The following is a 16249-nucleotide window of genomic DNA, read 5'->3' as shown; positions in this document are numbered from 1 at the left end:
CCCTTTCCTCTCCACCCAAACGGCTACCTTACTGCTACGGGCTTTCATTATACCCCGGCTGGACTACTGTGTCAGCCTGCTCTCTGATCTCCCTTCCTCCTGTCTCTCCCCGCTCCAGTCTATTCTTCATTCCGCTGCCCGGCTCATCTTTCTGCAGAAACGCTCTGGGCCTGTCACTCCCCTTCTTTAACACCTCCAGTGGTTGCCTATCGACCTCCGCTCAAAACAAAAACTCCTCACTCTAGGCTTCGAGGCTGTCCATCACCTTGCCCCTTCCTACCTCTCCTCCCTTCTCTCTTTCTACTGCCCACCCCCCGCACGCTCCGCTCCTCTGCCGCCCACTCCTCACCGTCCCCCGTTCTCGCCTATCCCACCGTCGACCCTGGGCCACGTTCTACTGCTGTCCTGGAATGCCCTCCCTCCTCACCTCCACAAACTAACCTCTTCCCCTCTTCAAAGCCCTACTGAGAGCTCACCTCCTCCAAGAGGCCTTCCCAGACTGAGCTTTCCCTTTTCCTTCTGTTCCCTCTCTGCCCCCCCTCCCCTCAGATAAGCCCCCTTTCCCCCCTTTCCCTCTGTTCCTCCCCCTCTCCCTTCCCCTTCCCTTAGCACTGTGCTCATTTGTCTATATTTTTATTACCCTATTTATTTTGTTAATGAGATGTACATCCCCTTGATTCTATTTATCATGCGTAAGTTGTCTTGTTTTTGTCCGTCTCCCCCATTAGACTGTAAGCCCGTCGTTGGGCCAGGATCGTCTCTATCTGTTGCCGAATTGTCCATGCCAAGCGCTCAGTCCAGTGTCTGCGCATAGTAGGTGCTCAATAAATACGATGGAATGAATGAATTAAGCTTAGTCCAGTGCTCTGCACATAGTAGGCGCTCAATAAATACGATTGAATGAATGAAGCTTAGTCCAGTGCTCTGCACATAGTAGACGCTCAATAAAAATGATGGAATGAATGAATGAAGCTTAGTCCAGTGCTCTGCACATAGTAGGCGCTCAAGAAACAGGATTAAATGAATGAAGCGGCGGAGCCGGCAGGACCAGCCCTGACCTCTGACCCCCAGCCCGGGCTCTTATGCTGCTGCTTCTCAGTGCGATCCGAAGGGACTGAAGGACGGGCAGAAGAAATTCCTTCGTGATGATTTCTTTTGCTTCTGTTTATCCCGACGCTAAGGATAGAGAAGCAGCGTGGCTGAGTGGAAAGAGCCCAGGCTTGGGAGTCAGAGGTCGTGGGTTCGACTCCCGGCTCTGCCGCTTGGCAGCTGTGTGACTGTGGGCAAGTCACTTCACTTCTCTGTGCCCCAGTGACCTCATCTGTAAAATGGGGATTAACTGTGAGCCTCACGTGGGACAACCTGATGACCCTGTATCTCCCCCAGCGCTTAGAACAGTGCTCTGCACATAGTAGGCGCTCAATCAATACGATTGAATGAATGAATGAAGCTTAGTCCAGGGCTCTGCACATAGTAGGCGCTCAATAAATACGAATGAAGTTTAGTCCAGTGCTCTGCACATAGTAGGTGCTCAATAAAAACGATGGAATGAATGAAGCTTAGTCCAGTGCTCTGCACCTAGTAGGCACTCAGTCAATACGATGGAATGAATGAAGCTTAGTCCAGTGCTCTGCACCTAGTAGGCACTCAATCAATACGACGGAATGAATGAAGCTCAGTCCAGTGCTCTGCACATAGTAGGCGCTCAATTAACAGGATTAAATGAATGAATGAAGCGGCGGAGCCGGCAGGACGAGCCCTGACCTCTGACCCCCAGCCCAGGCTCTTACGCTGCTGCTTCTCAGTGCGATCCAAAGGGACTGAAGGAAGGGCAGAAGAAATTCCGTCGTGACTATTTCTTTTTCTTCTGTTTATCCCGACGCTAAGGATAGAGAAGCAGCGTGGCTCAGTGGAAAGAGCCCGGGCTTGGGAGTCAGAGGTCGTGGGTTCGACTCCCGGCTCTGCTGCTTGGCAGCTGTTTGACTGTGGGCAAGTCACTTCACTCCCCTTCTTAAACAACTTCAGTGGTTGCCTATCAACCTCCGCTCCAAACAAAAACTCCTCATTCTAGGCTTCAAGGCTTTCCATCACCTTGCCCCTTCCTACCTCTCTTCCCTTCTCTCTTTCCACTGCCCACCCCGCACGCTCCGCTCCTCCGCCGCCCACCTCCTCACCGTCCCTCGGTCTCGCCTATCCCGCCGTCGACCCCTGGGCCACGTCCTCCCGCGGTCCTGGAACGCCCTCCCTCCTCACCTCTGACAATCTAATTCTCTTCCCCTCTTCAAATCCCTACTTAAAACTCACCTCCTCCAAGAGGCCTTCCCACACTGAGCTCCCCCCTTTTTCCCTCTGCTCCCTCTCCCCCCCTTCACCTCTCTGCAGCCAAACCCTCTTCTCCCCCCTTCCCTCTCCTCCTCCCCCTCTCCCATCCCACCCCTCAGCACTGTACTCGTCCGCTCGACTGTATACATCTTTCCCACCCTATTTATTTTGTTTAATGAGATGTGCATCACCCTGATTCTATTTAGTTGCCATTGTATTTACTGAGATGTTCTTCCCCTTGACTCTATTTATTACCATTGTTCTCGTCTGTCCGTCTCCCCCGATTAGACTGTAAGCCCATCAAACGGGCAGGGCCTGTCTCTATCTGTTGCCGACTTGTTCATTCCAAGCGCTTAGTCCAGTGCTCTGCACATAGCGCTCAATAAATACTATTGAATGAATTCTCTGGGCCTCAGTGCCCTCGTGTGTAAAACGGGGATTAACCGGGAGCCTCACGGGGGACAACCTGATGACCCTGTATCTCCCCCAGCGCTTAGAACAGTGCTCTTCACATAGTAAGGGCTTAACAAATACCAACAAATTCATTTATTCATTCAATAGTATTTATTGAGCGCTTACTATGTGCAGAGCACTGTACTAAGCGCTTGGAATGAACAAGTCGGCAACAGAGACGGTCCCTGCCGTTTGACGGGCTTACAGTCTAATCGGGGGAGACGGACAGACGAGAACAATGGCAATAAATAGAGTCAAGGGGAAGAACATCTCGTAAAAACAATGGCAACTAAATAGAATCAAGGCGATGTACAATTCATTAACAAAATAAATAGGGTAATGGAAATATATGTTCTTCCCCTTGACTCTATTTACTGCCATTGTTCTCGTCTGCCCGTCTCCCCCGATTAGACTGTAAGCCCGTCAATGGGCAGGGCCTGTCTCTATCTGTTGCCGACTTGTTCATTCCAAGCGCTTAGTCCAGTGCTGTGCACATAGTCAGCGCTCAATAAATACTATTGAAGGAATTCTCTGGGCCTCAGGGCCCTCGTGTGTAAAAGGGGGATTAACCGGGAGCCTCACGGGGGACCACCCGATGACCCTGTATCTCCCCCACCGCTTAGTCCAGTGCTGTGCACATAGTCAGCGCTCAATAAATACTATTGAATGAATTCTCTGGGCCTCAGGGCCCTCGTGTGTAAAAGGGGGATTAACCGGGAGCCTCACGGGGGACCACCCGATGACCCTGTATCTCCCCCCGCGCTTAGTCCAGTGCTGTGCACATAGCGCTCAATAAATACTATTGAAGGAATTCTCTGGGCCTCAGGGCCCTCGTGTGTAAAAGGGGGATTAACCGGGAGCCTCACGGGGGACCACCCGATGACCCTGTATCTCCCCCACCGCTTAGTCCAGTGCTGTGCACATAGTCAGCTCTCAATAAATACTATTGAATGAATGAGTATTCCAAGGGCCGGGGCCGGTCCCGGGGGCGGCGGCGGCGGCGGCGTTGGGCTGGGGGCGGGGCCCGGGCTCCCTGTGGCCCCCTAGCGGGCCCTCCCGGCGCCGCAGGCCCCGCCGCCGCCAGCGCCATGACGGCCGCCGTCTTCTTCGGCTGCACCTTCATCGCCTTCGGGCCCGCGCTGGCCCTCTACCTCTTCACCATCGCCACCGACCCGCTGCGCATCATCTTCCTCATCGCCGGGTGAGGCCGGCCCACCCCCCTCCCCTCCCGCCCGCCTGACCCGGCCCCCTCCCCGCCCCTCCCTCCTCCTCCTTGTTTTCCTCCTCTTCCTCCTCCTTGTTTTTCTCCTCTTCCTCCTCCTTGTTTTCCTCCTCTTCCTCCTCGGCGCCCCCGTTCACACTCACACTGTCACCCACACTCCCCCCGGGGCCTGGACGCTCCTCCCCAATGTCCCCCGCCCCGAGCCGGACTTTGGACTCAGCCGGGCTTGGTTTAACCTGTCCTGGGCATGGGCCTATGGGCCTGGGCTGGACCTGTCCTGGGGCTGGGCCTGGGCCTGGGCCTGACCCGGGCCTGGCATGGTTCTGGTCCTGGCCTGGGCCTGGTCTGGACCTATCTTGGGGCTGGGCCTGGTCTGGGTCTGTCTTGGGCCTGGCCTGTTTTGGGGCTGGGCCTGGTCTGGGCCTGTCCTGGGTCTGGGGCTGGTCTGGACCTGTCCTGGGGCTAGGCTTGGTCTGGGCCTGGTCTGGACCTGTTCTGGGGCTGGGCCTGATCTGGGCCTGTCCTGGGGCTGGGCCTGGTCTGGGCCTGTCCTGGGCCTATCCTGGGGCTGGGCCTGGTCTGGGCCTGTGCTGGAGCTAGGCCTGGTCTGGGTCTGGTCTGGGCCTGGTTTGGATCTGTCCTGGGGCTGGGCTTGGTCTGGGCCTGGTCTGGACCTGTCCTGGGGCTGGGTCTGTCCTGGGGCTGGGCCTGGTCTGGTCCTGGTCTGGGGCTGGGCCTGGTCTGGGGCTGGGCTTGGTCTGGGCCTGTCCTGGGGCTGGGGCTGGGCTTGGTCTGGGCCTGTCCTGGGGCTGGGGCTGGGCTTGGTCTGGGCCTGTCCTGGGGCTGGGGCTGGGCTTGGTCTGGGCCTGTCCTGGGGCTGGGCTTGGTTTGGGCCTAGTCTGGAACTGTCCTGGGGCTGGGCCTGTCCTGGGGCTGGGCTTGGTCTGGGCATAGTCTGGGACTGTCCTGGGGCTGGGCCTGTTCTGGGTCTGGGTTTGGTCTGGACCTGGTCTGGGCCTGGCCTGGGGCTGGGCCTGTCCTGGGGCTGGGCCTGTCCTGGGGCTGGGCCTGTCCTGGGGCTGGACCTGTCCTGGGGCTGGGCTTGGTCTGGGCCTAGTCGGGAACTGTCCTGGGGCTGGGCTTGGTCTGGGCATAGTCTGGGACTGTCCTGGGGCTGGGCCTGTTCTGGGTCTGGGCCTGGTCTGGTCCTGTCCTGGGGCTGGGCCTGGTCTGGGCCTGTCCTGAGGCATGGCCCTACATCATCTTGATTCTATTTATTTGCTATTGTTTTAATGAGATGTTCATCCCCTTGATTCTATTTATTAACATTGTTTTTGTCTGTCTGTCTCTCCCGATTAGACTGTAAGCCTGTCAGTGAACAGGGACTGTCTCTATCTGTTACCTATTTGTACATTCCAATCGCTTAGTATAGTGCTCTGCACATAGTAAGCGCTCAATAAATACTATTGAATGGTCTGGGCCCATCCTGGGGCGTGGGCCTGGTCTGGGCCCATCCTGGGGCGTGGCCCTGGTCTGGGCCCATCCTGGGGCGTGGCCCTGGTCTGGGCCCATCCTGGGGCGTGGGCCTGGGCTGGGCCCGTCCTGAGGCGTGGGCCTGGTCTGGGCCCGTCCTGGGGCTGGGCCTGGTCTGGGCCCGTCCTGGGGCTGGGCCTGGTCTGGGCCTATCTTGGGCCTGACCTGGGCATGAGCCTGAACCTGACCTGGGCACGAGCCTGACTTGGGTATGGGCCTGACCTGGGTATAATAATAATAATGTTGGTATTTGTTAAGCACTTACTATGTGCAGAGCAGTGTTCTAAGCGCTGGGGGAGATACAGGGTCATCAGGTTGCCCCACGTGAGGCTCACAGTCTTAATCCCCATTTACAGATGAGGTAAGCGAGGCACAGAGAAGTGAAGTGACTCTGCCCACAGTCACACAGTTGACAGGTGGCAGAACTGGGTTTCAAACCCATCACCTCTGACTCCCAAGCCCAGGCTGTCCTCCACTGAGCCACGCTGCATATGGGTCTGTCCTGGGCCTGGGCCTGTCCTGGACCTGGTCACCACTGCTGAGCCTCCTCATCTTGGGGGCAGAGCAATACTTGGGGGTCACCTTGTCACCCGGGCCCGGACCCCTCTCCCCCACCTTGTGTCCGCCCCCGAGTTGTATACAGGCAGGGAGGAAGGGAAGGAAGTCAGTGGGAAAATGGGCTGGGCTGTCGGTTCGAAGTCCAGCTGGGGCCGCCGACCATAAAGCCCCTTAGAAAGGGGTCGGTTGATAATTAATAATAATAAGGATGCTACTTACTAAGCTCTTTCTAGGGGACAGAACTGCATTGAACCCCGAGTAGATTCAGGTTAATCGGAGAGGATGACATTCCTGTCCCCCACAGGGTTCAATCTAAACAGAAAGCAGAGCAGAAAATGGGTAGTGATGGTTATTAATAATAATAATAATGATACTTGTTAAGCGCTTACTGTGTGCCAAACACTGTTCTAAACCCTGGGGTAGATACAAATTAATCAGAATGGTAACAATCCCTGTCCCACATAATAATTATTATTATGGTATTTGTTAAGCACTTTCTTTGTGCCAAACACTGTTCTAAGCACTGGTGTAGACACAAGGTCATCAGGTGGTCCCACGTGGAGCTCACAGTCTTAATCCCCATTTTACAGATAAGGTAACTGAAGCCCAGAGAAATTAAATGGCTTGTCCAAGGTCACACAGTAGACAAGGGGCAGAGCCGGGATTAGAACCCACAACCTCTGACCCCCAAATAATAATGATAATGGTATTTAAGGGCTTACTATATGCCAAGCACTGTTCTAAACACTGGGAGGATACAAGTTAATCCGGTTGTCCCACCTGAGGCTCATAGTCTTAATCCTCATTTTACAGATGAGGTAACTGAGGCACAGAGAAGTGAAGTGACTTACCCAAAGTCACACAGCTGATGAGTGGCAGTCAGAATTAGAGCCCAGGCCCACACTCTTGCTACTGAGTGTCATGTGCTGTACTAGAGATTCATTCAATAGTATTTATTGAGCGCTTACTATGTGCAGAGCACTGTACTAAGCGCTTGGGATGAACAAGTCGGCAACAGATAGAGACAGTCCCTGCCGTTCGACGGGCTTACAGTCGTGACACAGTGTAAAGGGCCCGGGCTTGGGAGTCAGAGGTCATGGGTTCAAATCCTGGATCTGCCACTTGCCAACTGTGTGACTTTGGGCAAGTCACTTCACTTCTCTGTGCCTCAGTTACCCCATCTGTAAAATGGGGATTAAAACCGTGAGCCCCACGTGGGACAACTTGATCACCTTGTATCCCCCCAGTGCTTAGAACAGTGCTTTGCACATAGCGCTCAACAAATACCAGCATTATTATTAAAGCCCTCAGAAAAATTCCAAGCAAAACACATGCTCCCCAAGGACGAAGAGTTGATCTGTTTTCTCCACTGCTGGAAGTAAGCCCGAACTGGGCGTAACTCAGCTCCGGGGAAAGGAAAAGCCCCAGAATAAATCACCGAGTACACCTCAGGCCCTGCTGTCTGGTCGCCAGTGGCCACAGCCCCAGCACCCCTCTTTTTACTTCCCCTCAGGCCCTATCTACACTACAGCCTCCATAGGCCACCAGTTAGTTTTGGGGGATCTTTCTCTTCTGTTTGTCCTGTTCGGCAGATGAAGAAACAGGCCCAGAGATTTGAAATGACCCGTCCTCTTAGACTGTAAGCTTGCTGTGGGCCGGGAGCGTGCCTACCGATGCTGTTTTATTTCCCAAACGCTTAGTACCGTGCTCCGCGCACAGTAAGTGCCTAATAAATATCACTTCGGTCGTATTTGAGTACTTACCGTGTGCAGAGCACCGTACTAAGCACTTGGAGGAAACAGTGTAATAATAATACACACATTCCGTGTCCACAGTGAGTTTGCAGTCTAGAGGTGGATTAATTCATCAACATATAGGCAGTGGCAGAGCTGGGATTAGAACCTGTCATCTTGGACTCCCAGTGCCAGGCTCTTTTCCATGAAGCCATGCTGCCTCCCCGATAATGAGAAAATGGACGGCGCCATGGCCCTGCACAGACTTAATCTGTTTTGTTTGGGAAAGCCTTCTTTGAAGCGTCCCTTTTGTGTCATCCTTTATTAGATACACCTCCCTTTCCCTTATTTTCCCACCCCCCAACTCCCAGTGCGGCAATGGGGCGTTCTGGGAGAGATGGGTCCGCGGCATCGCTGTGGTTCGGAGATGACTCGACAGCATAAGACAAGAACTCCCAGTGAGGTTTCTGGAACTGGGAACTGGGATTTAGGGGAGGAAGGGGGAATGGAGAGGAAAGCTGGTTCTTTTAACAGCAAAATCCTGGGGTTTAAGAATGGGGTGAGTAGGTCTCCAGGCCCTTCAGATCTACTCTAAGATGAATATTGACAGATATCTCTGAGGGAGTGCGGGGTGAAAAACGTTGAGAGTGATTCGGTTCAACCTCCACCAGGCCTTTATGGACTTACCTGTCCCCAGTTTGTTCCTTCCCTTTTTTAGAAGGGTATGGTTAGTTCCTTTGCATCACTGTGATATTTTGAAATTTGGTTTTTGTTTTCAGAGCTTTTTTCTGGTTGGTGTCCCTGCTGCTCTCCTCCCTTGTTTGGTTCATTGTCGTAAGCATCAGCGGGACCGATGACGCGTCAGTACAGAAAGGCCTGCTTATCTTCGGAGTGCTGTTTTCAGTCATTATCCAGGAAGTCTTCCGTTTCGCTTATTATAGGCTCCTAAAGTAAGTTAACGTTTCGATTTGATTATTTGAAATGCGTTACAATGGTTACGAATAGATTTGTGCCAGAGTCGTCTTCAAGTGGGACTCAGTCAAGAGCCGAAGTTTTGAGTTCAGATGAGGACTATACCAAAGCCCTTCAGTGTCACTCGGTCAGTCGTATTTATTGAGCACCTACTGTGTGCAAAGCACTGGACTAATGATAATGGTATTTATTAAGTGCTTACCATATCGCGAGCATTGTCCTAAGCCCTGGGGTGGTTTTTAATACAAGATAACCAGATTGGATTCAGTGGCGGTTCCACATGGGGGTTCACAGTCTAAAAGGGAGTGAGACCGGGCATTTAATCCCCATTTTACAGATCAAAAAACTGACACACAGAGAAGTTAAGTGATATGCTCAAAGTCAGAGCTGGGGCAAAATCCAGGTGATAGTAGTAATAGTAATTATTAAGCATTTACTATGTACCAAACACTTATTAAGCACTGGGTAAGGAAACCATAAGTGAGGTGTAGACATGGTTCCTGGTCTTCAAGGGGCTTACAGTTCAGGAATAAAGAGGGGAATAGGGTAGGAACAGATACCTAAGGAAAGACCCACAAAAGACAAAGATGACACAAACAGAAAAGGAGCAGCAGGTTTTCTGGCTTCTCACAGCTCAGTCCGGTCCCAGAAGTCACTACTGTAGTTAGGGTGGTGACCTCGGCATTCTAAAAGTTCAGGAGTCCTCATGCTATCAGTGCTTAAGTCCTTATTGGGCTGAAGCAGGGGTCATTGAGAGTCAGGTTGGCATAGTAATAATAATTACGGTATTTGTGAAGTGCTTACTATGTGCCAGGCGCTGTACTAAGCTCCGAGGTCGATACAAGATCATCAGGTCCCACAGTGGGGGGCCCCCCTAAGTAGCAAGAACAGGTATTGAATTCCTATTTTGCAGAAGAGGGAACCGAGGCACAGAGAAGTTAAGGGACTTGACCAAGGTCGTACATCAGGTATGTGGCAGAGCTGGGATTAGAACCCAGGACCTCTGACTCCCAGGCCTGTGGTCTTTCCAATAAGCCATTTTGCTTCTATGCATGTGGTGGGGCAGGATCCCAACTGTGCAGCTGGACTCTGGGGGTCAGGAGTAAGGGGCCATATTCAAACTCCTCTTGAAATTCCTGGTATTTGGGGCATGTTTCTTCTGACAACAGACCACGTCCTAATTCGTGCCTTACAGATACTTTCCCAGTGCTTAGTACAGTGCTCTTCACCCAGTAGCGTTGAATAAATACTATCTTTAATTCCTCACCATCCCCCGTTCTTGCCTACCCCGCCGTCGACCCCTGGGCCATGTCCTCCCACGGTCCTGGAATGCCCTCCCTCCTCACCTCCGCCAAACTAATTCTCTTCCCCTCTTCGAAACCCTACTTAAAGCTCACCTCCTCCAAGAGGCCTTCCCAGACTGAGCTCCCCTTTTCCTTCTGCTCCCTCTACCCCCCCTTCACCTCTCCTCAGCTAAGCCCTCTTTTCCCCCATTTCCCTCTACTCCTCCCCCTCTGCTTTCCCATCCCCTCAGCACTGTACTCGTCCACTCAACTGTATATATCTTCATTACCCTATTTATTTTGTTAATGAGATGTACATCACCTTGATTCTATTTATTTGCTATTGTTTTAATGAGATGTTCATCCCCTTGATTCTGTTTATTGCTATTGTTCTTGTCTGTCTGTCTCCTCCGATTAGACTGTAAGCCCGTCAAAGGGCAGGGACTGTCTCTATCTGCACATAGTAAGCGCTCAATAAATACTATTGAATGAATGAATATGGGAAGACCATTTTCCTCAGTTTGAAACTTTTGTCTTCAGACTTTAGTGAATGCAATCTATTTGATGCTTGTGGTTTTGTAGACTTGAGTCATAACCCCGCTGAGCCCCCTTTACAGACTGAAGAGCTTAGTCAGTCATATTTATTGAGCACTTAGCATGTGCAGAGCATTGTACTAAGCATTGGGGAGAGTACAGTATAACAGTAAACAGAGTTGGTAGATGTGTCCCCTGCCCACAACAAGCTTACATCAGTCTCTTCTCATACGGAAGGCTTTCCATTCTATAGACCATTTTGGTTGTCCTTCTCTCCCCGTCCTTAGCCTTCTAGAAATCTCTCTCTGCAAAACTTCCAAAATTTTGCCTTGATGCTGTTAATGAAGTGTCTTGACTGTCTTTCGATAATGAAGCAATTTCAACCTCAAATTGAAATAAAGCCAAGTCATCTTCAGAAGTGTTTTTAAAAATTAAATATCCTCTTTTGACCCTTTCTATAGCCTGCAACCTCAAAGACCAGCATTTCTAATGAAATCGCTTTAATCTTTGACATTGAAGCACTGACACTGACTATGTTCCAAATTGTAAATCTTGCGAGATGGTAATATCGCCACAGCATCACACAGAGTTTGGCAATGTGGGGCAGATTTACATATCCCATCCCTTTGGAGAATCAGGTTGATGTTGAATAAGACTGTGATAAAACAGCTTTGAGAATTTTGATAAAGCATGGACTAGGATTGAAACCGTGATGACACGTTTTTCTATTTGATCTTTTAGACTGAGCCCAATATGGACTTCAGTAAAAAAAAAAAAAAAAAAATGCTGTCAAAGTAGATGTTGAATTTCTGTATCTGAAAGACCATTCCCAACTGGCAGTGAAGATCCAGTGGCGTTGACCGGGGACTGCTGCACAGTCTGGATAATTCCAGTCCATATGTGACAATGTTTAATTTTGAATGTGTGAGTGAAAGGGGTCAGGGCTTTGATCTTTTTGCCAAATCTAATATCCTCGACTCCATCCTGATCATCATCAGTGGTATTTATTGAGCACTTACTGTATGTAGAACACTGTATGAAACACTCTTCATTCAATAGTATTTATTCAGTGCTTACTATGTGCAGAGCCCTGTACGAAGCGCTTGGAATGTACAATTCGGCAACAGATAGAGACAACACCTGAAAGAATACAGTATAAAAGAGTTGTTACCAAGTTCCCTGCGCACAATGAGCTTACATCCTAATACTCCTCAACCTCTTGCTGCCTTCATTACTCTGGATCCCCTCCTTTCCAGTTAATCAATCAATGGTAATGATTGAGTGCTTACTGTGTGCACTTGGAAGAGTACAGCGCAACAGAATCAATAAACAGGTTTCTTGCCCAAGGAGCTTACGGTCTAGAGGGGGAGATGGACATTAAAATAAACTTACAGATATGTGGGTCTGGGGGTGGTTGGATATCAAGTGCTCAATGGGTACGGATTCACCTGCAGAAGGGGTGCAGGAGGGAGAGGGAGTGTAGGACATGAGGGCTTAGTTGGGGAGGGCCTCTTGAAGGAAATGTGCTTTTAGGGTGTCTTTGAAAGTGGGGAGACTAGACTAATATTTGAAATGAGAGGCAGTTTCAGGTCAAAGGGAGGACCTAGGCCAGGGTAGGCAGCGAGACAGTGGAGATTCATTTATTCAATAGTATTTATTGAGTGCTTACTATGTGCAGAGCACTGTACTAAGCGCTTGGAATGGACAAATCGGCAACAGAGACAATCTCTGCCCATTGACGGGCTTACAGTCTAATCGGAGGAGACAGAGATCAAGATACAGTGAGCGAGTAGGTTGATGTCAGAAGAGCCGAGTGAGTGGATTGGGTCAGTTTTCTATTTTCGATGTGGCATGGACGAAGACCAAAGTAAACCTGGGCTTCAGTTTGGTTGGTGTGAGGTTTTCTTAATAGGGTTCGCTTTTGTTGCAGACTGAAGGTAAAATAGAGTCTCTTTTGCTGCCTACACAACTGCCGAGGGTTGATAGAGAAGCTTTAATGAAACCTGCAGGTACCATTTCTTCAAAGGCACAGGGTAATGAAGAATAACTTTAATTTATTAGATTGATCAAATTTTACCTCAGATTTTTAGATGTCCGCTACAAAATAATCACGGCTTATAATGTGCAGGATGATTTATCGGTACTTTTCCAAAGTCTCGGTAATGAGGCGGATACAAAAATGCCGTGTCTTTTTATTTGGTAACTCTTGGAAACACAGTAATAATAGATGTAAACACAGGACAGAGAACTTTCCAATACAGTTAAGGATCATCAAGCTGAAACAATCCTCAGTTTCAACATTGCTTGTGTTCTGTTTGTCCAGGAACACGGAAACAGATCCTGCTTTGATGTGCTATTTCACTTCCTGATTTGGTTATCAGTCCCCATTAACACCCTGCTGACCCTTCCCTCATAAACTTACTTCCCTCATAAACTTATGAGGGGCCAGAACGTTTGAAAAAAAAAAATTCCTAAATTTATATATATTTTTTTTAGAGAAAAATAGGAATTGCTGGCTTGATCTCTCACAGGAGTAGATATACAGTGGATTGGAATTGTTCACATCTAAACTATGAATTTTAAATTTAAGCTCTTAGCGTTTTGCTACTTCAAAAAGATTCACCGTCTTTGTGGTTGTACTTCCAAAAGTTAGACAAAGTGGAAGAGAGAGTTTTATTCCGTGCTCAATTAGTCCAAAAGCATAACGTGTGATAGAAATAATTTCTACATTTTACATCTTAAGAGTACTTTACCAGCATTTCTAAACGACTCTTCCGTACATCTTAAGGATAAGAAAGTACAGTGCAGAGAGTTGATATTTAGGTAAGAAAATTGTCTGCCATGTTAATCGAGTTGCCTGAGCCCATAGAGGAGTTTGCTGTCACCTAAGAAATTCCTGGTTCTTGCTTTTATGTTCATTCTACCAAATTATATCTGCTAATAGAGGCACGAATTGTCTAATTGCATTTTTAGATTTTTTAAAAATTACAGTTATGGTTGACTTCTATAATATCCTAATTAAGTGCATCAACAATATAGTTTACTTGTGAAATATTTCTTCTTTCTGTAAACTGGGAGAACTACTGCACTTCAGTTACAGTATCAGAATATCCATAAATTGATTTCCAATGAATAAATGATTTTTTAGAAGTTTTGATTGCAGAGTAACAGGAGAGGCTTGCTCCAGTATATGTAGAGTTCTTCAAATGCGTTTGGAGTGTCTTTATATTCTGATGTGTTTCTATTTTTAAAAGTTATATTTATCTGTATTTTTGTTTCAGAAAAGCCAATAAAGGTTTGATGACGATAAGCCAGGAGGAAACTGTCCCCATTTCTGTAAGACAGTTGTCATATGGTAAGTTTAAATTGGATTCGGTTCACCATGAAGCAGTTAATTAAAAAAACAGATTTGTAGGCAGAGAATGGGATAGTTGTTTCAGTGAATTTCAGGCTTGGCTTATTGATACATTTTTTAAAATTTAATTTTCCTTATCTGCCTTGGACTATTGTGTAAGGAGATGTAATATGCATTTTTTTTCTTTTAAATGTGGGGCCTACATTTGTTCTTGTTCAGTATATGTCCATTCGGAGACACAGATATAGTTGGAAAGTTGACTTTTCGTCATCTCCAAGCACAAAGCCATGCTTTGCTGCATGTCTGCTAAACCGACCCACAGACAGCTATATAGGTGGGTAGAAAACAAGCTGACTGCCCAGAAAGAGAGAGAGAGAGAGAGAGACACACACACACTGCTCACACTCTTCACACTTATGAAGTGGGCAATCAGAGTGAAAATTTCCAAGTCGTGTGATGATGATGATGTTAAGCGCTTACTGTGTGCCAAGCACTGTTTTAACCGCTGAGGGAGATACCCCGTAATCAGGTTGTCCCACATGGGGCTCATCAATGGGGAGTCTTCATCCCCATTGTACAGGTGAGGTAACTGAGGCACAGAGAAGTGCAGTGACTTACCCAAAGTCATACAGCAGACAAGTGGAGGAGCCGTGATTAGAATCCAGGCCTCCGCTCCGTGTCACTAAGCCATGCTGCTTCTCCTGTGGCTTTTACTATCTCTACCTGAGCATGATTTATTAGGGAATCCTGGAAGGTGTGAATTTCTAATCCTCTTTAGATCCCACACTTGGGAGGGGCTGGTGAGGGAGAGAACAAAAGTAGAAACTCAGCCTGCTGCAGAGGGTTCTCTCTGGGTCCCCAGGGCAGGAGGACATCCCCTACCACAAATCACTTGTGGATTGAAATGGACAGAAATGCCAGAGGGGCTGGGATGGGAGAAGGAGCTTCTGCTGCTGCTAGGGAAAACAGGTGTCTTAAGCCAGAGCTATTCTTTCTCCATATCCAGCAGTAGCATTTCTACAAAGCTTCTAAAAATGGAATGTCATGAAAACAGCCATATAGAGGGTAAGATAGAATATTGTTCCAAATTTTTTTTTCTGAACTCTCATGTGTTTTATAGCTCAGCTCAGATGATTTTCTGATGATATATACCATATTTCATTTCATTTATTCATTCAATCCTATTTGAGTGTTTCCTGTGTGCAAAGCACCGTATTAAACACCTGGGAGAGTATAACATAACCACAAACACACATTCTCTGTCCAGAACAACAATTACTTGCATAATTACCCCCACTTCTTTGCCTAATGTGTGTGCAACCCCAAATCAGAGGGACCATTATTATGACAGGAATTAAGTCTAGAAATAAGGGGAGTTGGAGAAAGAGAAGGAAAAAATGAGGAAAGGAGGGGAGAGGAAAGAGAAAGTTGAGTTCAAGTTAAAATACAGTTGATTGAGAGGCACTTGCCTGTTCTTCTTCCTTCTGTTGCATTCTCCCAAGTGCTGCCTTCAACAGGTATTCAGTAAATTACTGTAATGTCTTCTCCCTTCTCCTCTTTCAACCTGAAGTTCACGGTCTCAGTGAAGAAACTCCCCTGCATGGGCCTGAATCTGCTGCCTTAGCAAGCTCTGACCCTGCTTCCCTCTCTACATCAGAGTCCAAGTTGCAAAGAAGAAACTCCCATGGTGTGAACCAGTGTCCTCAGTGTCAAGAGCATCCTGACCCTTCTCATCTTCCTACCCTTGGGCCCTCCACTAACACTGTTTTATAAAGATCGTCTTTTATTACCTCCTCAAAAAAATGGTGGGGGAGAAGAAATTACGCCGTGAGGGCAGTTATGGAAGTGAATATGGAATCTTTTTCATTTTGGCAGAAATTTTTCTTTTCACAAAAGGAATGAATCCTTAGGAATGTTTTTTTTTTTTTAAATAATCAAAGCTAATCTTGAACTACTTGGAGTTCCAGAGGAAATTCTCCTGAAGGATTAATATTTTGTGTTTTTCTGCTTCTAGTGTCTGGCTTGGGTTTTGGGATCATGAGTGGAGTATTTTCCCTTGTAAATATCCTGGCTGATTCCTTGGGACCGGGCATAGTCGGTATTCATGGAGATTCTCCACAGTACTTCCTGTCTTCTGGTAAGTCTTTTCCAAGTATTGATAGATTCCCAGGGTCCCACGCTGAGTCAGTGCTAACTCTGGGAATGAGACCCCCAACACCTTCCTAATTCTAGCTTATTGCGTGACTCAGTGGAAAGAGCGTGGGCTTGGGAGTCAGAGGTCATG

The 16249-nt window shown here is 48.4% G+C and overlaps 1 protein-coding gene across 2 annotated transcripts in view; it reads left to right on the top strand.

Annotated features, from left to right (window-relative positions):
* Positions 1-3843: 3843 nt before the first annotated feature.
* Positions 3844-16249, top strand: part of APH1B (aph-1 homolog B, gamma-secretase subunit) — a 28412-nt gene continuing 16006 nt past the window's right edge. For both annotated transcript variants that reach the window (XR_003759745.2, XM_029064908.2), the window contains exons 1-4: positions 3844-3976; positions 8601-8771; positions 13892-13965; positions 15980-16102. Coding sequence is in view for 1 of the 2 variants with exons in the window: in XM_029064908.2 (XP_028920741.1) it covers positions 3864-3976; positions 8601-8771; positions 13892-13965; positions 15980-16102 (481 nt within the window). In the remaining variant the exon portion in view is untranslated. The remainder of the gene's footprint in view (positions 3977-8600; positions 8772-13891; positions 13966-15979; positions 16103-16249) is intronic.

The sequence above is a fragment of the Ornithorhynchus anatinus genome, chromosome 5, assembly GCF_004115215.2.
Source record: "Ornithorhynchus anatinus isolate Pmale09 chromosome 5, mOrnAna1.pri.v4, whole genome shotgun sequence".
In the NCBI taxonomy this organism is placed as follows: Eukaryota; Metazoa; Chordata; class Mammalia; order Monotremata; family Ornithorhynchidae; genus Ornithorhynchus; species Ornithorhynchus anatinus.
The sequence above is the reverse complement of the archived record's forward strand: the minus strand, read 5'-3'. Positions and strand labels throughout refer to the sequence as shown.